This window comes from Ambystoma mexicanum, chromosome 1p (genome assembly GCF_040938575.1).
Source record: "Ambystoma mexicanum isolate Mex_15411 chromosome 1p, UKY_AmexF1_1, whole genome shotgun sequence".
Taxonomy (NCBI): Eukaryota; Metazoa; Chordata; class Amphibia; order Caudata; family Ambystomatidae; genus Ambystoma; species Ambystoma mexicanum.
Window position 1 is genome coordinate 650,690,053 of NC_090921.1, and position 5,761 is coordinate 650,695,813.

Sequence of the window (5,761 nt, forward strand, 5' to 3'; positions counted from 1 at the left end):
GGCGGTCATTCCAAGGTTGGAGGTAAGTACCGGGCTTTACCGGCATGGAGCAAACAGCGTCTCTGATCTTGTCACAGACCGCTAATTGCGGCCTATTACGACTTTGCAGGCACAAGCTTTGCGCCATGCCGGTAAAGTACCTAGCGCCATGCCGCAAAAGGGCCTGAAAAAGCCCTTACCGGCGTGAAGCGCCCCGTACTTAACACAACCGCCATAAAATAAAGTGGAAAAAGCGATGCCCGTAAATAACGGTGGCCGTAAATTACGGCCACATCTAAATAACGGAACCAGAAATATCATCATCGCACAGGAGCGGGAAGGAGCGCGGCGGCCATATCTAAAAACACAATCCATTGCCACCCTCACCAGGCAGGACCCCTGGGACCATCAGAAGCAGCAGGAATGCCAAAAGCACCCAAGAAGACAGCAGACCGGCTCCGCAAGCAGCGATTCAGCCCGGACGAATTGCAGATCATGGTGGACACCCTGGAGGAGCATGCCGACATCGTCTTCAGTGGAGACATGCAGAGAGAGCCGGTGCTCAGGAAGAAGAACATCTGGGCACTAGTGGCCCAAAGGGTGAGCGCAGTCGGCAGCACCCCCCGCATCCCCAAGGACTGCCGCAAGTGGTGGGACGACCTGCGGCTGAGGGTGCAGAGCATCCTCTCTGCCAACTGCAGCCAGGCCCAGGAGACCGGAGGGGGGCCAAGTTCCCCCATGAAACTGATGCCATGGGAGGAGACGTGTGCCGGCTTGATCGGACAGGAATCAATAGAAGGCGTCGGCAACATGGAGTGTGGGGCACCGTCGTCCTCTGATGGAGGTGAGTGTCCTAAATCAACACTGCCAATGCCAATTCCATGATATACACTTTCAAGGCCCGGCCAAGGAATCACGGAATGGTATCCTCCCCATTAAAATCATGCCGAACCAACTGCGACCCAAGCAAGTTCCAAGTGCAAGGGCATAACGCACATCACACATACTGCATGAAGTGGCACATCCCATGATGCACACTGTGCAGCTGGTGTGGTCAGTGTGCTAGCCAGACAGCACAGTACCTGGCCAGGATGAGTGATACCGACACCTGCATGCATATCCCACCCATAAATTGAATGTAGTGCTGTTGCATACCCAAATGCCCATAAACCCCAAATGACTGAACATGTGACTGTAGCCATGAATGAAAGTTGTGTCTCAAATCATCACTCATGCCGTCCCTCTCTTCTACCCCCACAGGCAGTGAGCATGAAAACGAGGACCACGAGACCAGCTGTCCCACCACCTCCAGGGGCAAAGGCAGGTTCCGCTGCAACCCAGCCAGGAAGGGCACACCTACACCGGCTCCTGCAAGGCCCATGATGGGTGCACCACCCCCGCCCCTCCCTGCATTGGCGTCAGGAACATTGTCAACCCCAAGGTCCGAGGAGTCCAGCGTCGCTGGGGAGATGGCAGCCACGGCCTCCCTGGAATCCGTAGACAGCCCCTTTTCCACCTGTGGAGCGGCAGAGGAGTACACATATCCAGTTGTCCACACCCCAGAGGCAAGCACCTACCCACAGGTCTCATGCAGCGACTCGGGGGAGCCAGACACATCTGGCCGATGTGCCCATGGAGCAGCACAGGAACAAGCCAATCCTGTGCCCAGTCCCCCAGGCAAAGCCCTGTCAGGGCATGGCAGCCCAATCCCCTGCAGGGACAACGCACCATCAGCTGATGCGCAGCATGCAGTGCAGCTCACCACCCTCATCACGAGCTGATGCAAGACAATCACCAGGGCAGGGAGGAGTGGCGGGAGGAATTAAGGGAAATGCGGCAGGTGGTGACTAACAGCACCAACCATCTATGTGATGTCCTCGGATGCATTGCTGATGCCCTTGAGGCTGTACGTCCTTCTCAGCAGGCTGAGCATGAGGACACCCCGTCGACCAGTCACTCAACCCGGACAAGCCCACTGCGTCCTTCACTACGTTCCCAGTGCTGCCGGGACATGGCTACCCCACGCCCCGGGAGCGCGGAGTAACCTGTCTACCTGCCAAATGTGGCCTACATGGACACCATGGGACTAGTGTTGGGGAGTTGGGGGGAAGGTGGAGGGGGGTGAGGGTGTGTTGGGGAGTTGGGGGGGAGAGGGGTGAGGTTGTGTTGGGGGGTTGGGGGTGAGGGGAATGGGGTGAGGGTGTGTTGGGGAGTTGGGTGGGGGAGGGGGTGAGGGTGGTGGAGGGTTTGTTATACACTTATGCTCGTACAATTTCAATGCAACGTTTGTGTTGCAAAGGTAAACCAGTGTGGACATTCATCATTGCGCATGTGTCTTCTGATATCTGACAGTGCACGGTGTACATGTATCTCCACACCCAGTGCCCTAGGTCCTCATGTCATGACACCCTCTGCTGACTTCTGTTACAATTTCATTGTCCAATAAATGCCTGCCACACGGCACGTCCCTCCTGTGCATCGGCAGCATGATGCTGTCCAGCCCCTTCTCCCTCCTCCTACCCTTCATCATCATCTGGTGGTAGCAGTCCCATGTCAGGGGACAGGGGCACGTTCCAAGGGATGCACATATTGTGCAGCATTACACATGCCATGGGGGTCTTGGGCACCTTCTCATGGCTGTAGATGGGTGCCCCACCTGACCGGCTGAGGCAACAAATTTGTGCCTTCAACAGGCCAAGTGCCTGCTTAATCACCACACAGGCACGGTTATGGGCACAATTGCAGGTCTCCTCGGGCTTGTTCTGTGGGTTACAGACAGGGGTCCTGAGCCACGGCGTGAAGGGACATCCACTATCACTTGCATGGGAAGGGAATGAAGGTAAGTGTTTGTACTTTCATGGTGGACAACTGAACTAGTCTTACATGGCAACAGGTAATTTTTGCCCATACGCACATGTCCATGGATGCATTGACCCCATTCCTGGGCCCGCTATGTGTCCTGTGCAATGGAATGATGGAGGGAGTAGCATCTTCGAGATGGTCTATAGACTATGGCACGCACATCTTGTAGAACATGCATCGTTTAGGCATGCAGCAGTCTTGGGGTAAGATCCTTGAAGTGCTGTGTTCTGTGAGATTTGGTAGTAGGGAGTGTTGGCTGTGGTCAGTAGCATATTCATCATACTGCACTGATCCATACTATGGTGACTTCCAGCACTCCTATGGGTCTGCAGAACCAGTGACGCAGTGTGGTATCCCTGCTGGCCTCAGTTCAGTCCAGTCCCAGGGATGACTCTCCGGTGTGGTGATATGCTGGAGGCAGCCACATAGTGCATATGCAGAGCATATTGCTAGATGCCCTTGCGGTATGTGAGGGCCGCCGATGAGTGGTGCATGTGTTTTGGGATGTGGCCTGGTCACCTGTTGGTCATGTGGTGTTAGGTGTGGGCCTTACTTCATCAATGTGGGATTCGGTAGTCATGTGCCGTTTCACTGGCTCTGTGGCACAGTGTTTGGTGGGGTGCACATTGTGCACTGGCGTCAACATTTCCACCCAGGTTGAGTATGCAGGCACCCACCTCATAAAACCGATGCACTGCCATGGCACAGTCAGGCAACTCACCAAGCAGCCAGGCAGGTCTTCCAGCATGTCACTCCATATAGCGTGGTAGCGTGGAGTTCCGCAGGACCATTGAGTCATGAGTTGATCCTGGATGCCGGCCCCACCCATGTGTGATGATCTTGCTTGCGTTGCATACCATCTGCACGTTGATGGAGTGGTATTGCTTGCGGTTGCGATACGCCTCCTCCATGGCATGCGGGACTGCCAACTCCACGTGGGTGCAGTCAAGGGCACCTATACAATTTGGCATGCCTTCCAGTGTATGGAAGGCAACCTTTGTGTCGTATATCTCCTGGGTAGTCCATGGTAGGGATTTGTAGTCCCTTGTGTGCTTGAGGAGGTCATCCAGCACTTGGTTCAGTGTCCGTGAAATTAACGGTTGTGATATGCCATGCATGTGCCCCACTGTGTGCTGGTAGGTGCCTGTGGCATGGAAGTGGAGCACAGACACCACATTCAGTTGAGGGGGGATGGCGGTGCGTATTTCTATGAGGCTCACTATGTCGTCATGTATCAGGTCTACTATGGTGGTGATGGTGTCACAGTCAAGCCGGTACAGGGTGTGGATCTGCTCAGGAGTTAGGTTGAAGGACTGGACCTGATGCAAGGGATTGGGGGCTGCCGGAGGGGTAACGGTGGCAGCACTGGTGGTGCATGCTGGGCCTGTCTCACCCTCCTTCTCCCTCTGTGTCTCCTCTGTGGTGGGGCCTGTTGTTGTTGGTGTAGTTGTTGTAGTTGAGGCCTTGCAAGCAGGACCTACTGCTCCAGTAATGCTACCACTATTGGTATCATCTTGGTGTGGGAGGGGGTGTGGTGTGTGGGCTTGCTCCTTTTCTGCTGTGGCAGACTCCATTGCCTACACCTGTGCTGATGTGTGCACCTGTGGCTCTTGGAACCACTGCTCAGGGTTCTTAACACCTTCTCTGTGATGCCTGTATGTACTCCATGCAGGTAAGGTACTTTACGTGCTTAAGGAGCCCGTTATTTGCATGTGTGTATTACTTGTGATCAGCTCCGGTTTCCGCCATGCCGCTAATATTGGCATGGCGTGTCGCGCCCGCGACCCTAGACTGCTATTTACAGCATCGTACTTTACGGCACCGTAAATAGCGGTCTGGATGGTCAGAATAGCCCGTAGCACTAAGCGATGCCGGTAATCCTTTACCGGCATCGTTTTTCCCTTACCTCCAACCTCGGAATGACCCCCATTGTTTTTCTTAAACATCATTCACAACTGGGTGTTTTGGCCCTGGGAGCTGTTATTACATGGAGAATATTGAAGTTATAAATTACATTATGCTCAGATTGACTGCTGATCACTTCTCGGAAAGCAAACAATAATTGGTTCAACGATTACCTCATCTCCCTGCGTAGGAATAGAGGAGCCCTGGAATATCTCTACAAAAAGAAGCCCTCCTCCAGTAACGGCATCGCCTTCGCCATGAAGGTACACAAGTACAAGACTGCTGTCATCACCACCAAAGCAAACACGTTTAAGAAGCGCATAAATAATGCAGGCTCTAACACCAAAGAGCTCTTTGTCATCCTTAGAGAGCTAGAGACTCCTGTCCTCAGCTCTGTCACCCCCCGCAATTGCAAATCAACAAGGGGGGTCCTGGGAGTCCCTCTGCCAGACATTAGTCCTGGTTTTGAGAGCCTTACCCAGATTCCTTAGCTCACTATCTTTCACACAGGAGAAATATGCAAAACATATCAGTCTTTGTCCTATCCTGGGGCAGTGCAGCACCGAAATGCTACGCAATTATCCTCTGAACAAGAGTACCAACAGCAACCCCAGACAAATGTTTCAGTTTGATTGGACCTCATCATTAGGGTGGAGCTATGCCTCACTAAATATAGTGAGCAAGGGGTCCATGTCTGGATTCCCCCAGTAATTTAGGGTGAGACCAAAAGTTAAATTATGCAAATTAACAAGGGGGGGTCCTGGGAGTCCCTCTACAAGACATTAGTCCTGGTTTTGAGAGCTCAGAGGGATGTGACCTAGCAGTTTGGACTGGACTTCCCCTTTTGGGGTAGGACCAAGCCTGATTGGCATGTGGTTTTTCCCCTTCTGTAATGACTTAGCAGGCTGAAAAACGATGGTCTGGAGGGATGCCCGGAGCTGTGCCCGTGGTTATGATTAATTCAAAGCCTTCCAGCCATCACCTTTTTGTTTTGCTAAAGTCACACCGAGTGGGA

The 5,761-nt window shown here is 53.3% G+C and overlaps 1 protein-coding gene across 1 annotated transcript; it reads left to right on the top strand.

The window, feature by feature from the left end:
• Positions 1–402: 402 nt before the first annotated feature.
• On the top strand, positions 403–1,760 carry LOC138503793 (myb-related transcription factor, partner of profilin-like). Its single transcript, XM_069623830.1, has 2 exons — positions 403–823; positions 1,240–1,760. Exons 1-2 carry the CDS (start codon positions 403–405, stop codon positions 1,758–1,760), a joined length of 942 nt encoding a protein of 313 aa, XP_069479931.1.
• Positions 1,761–5,761: the final 4,001 nt, after the last annotated feature.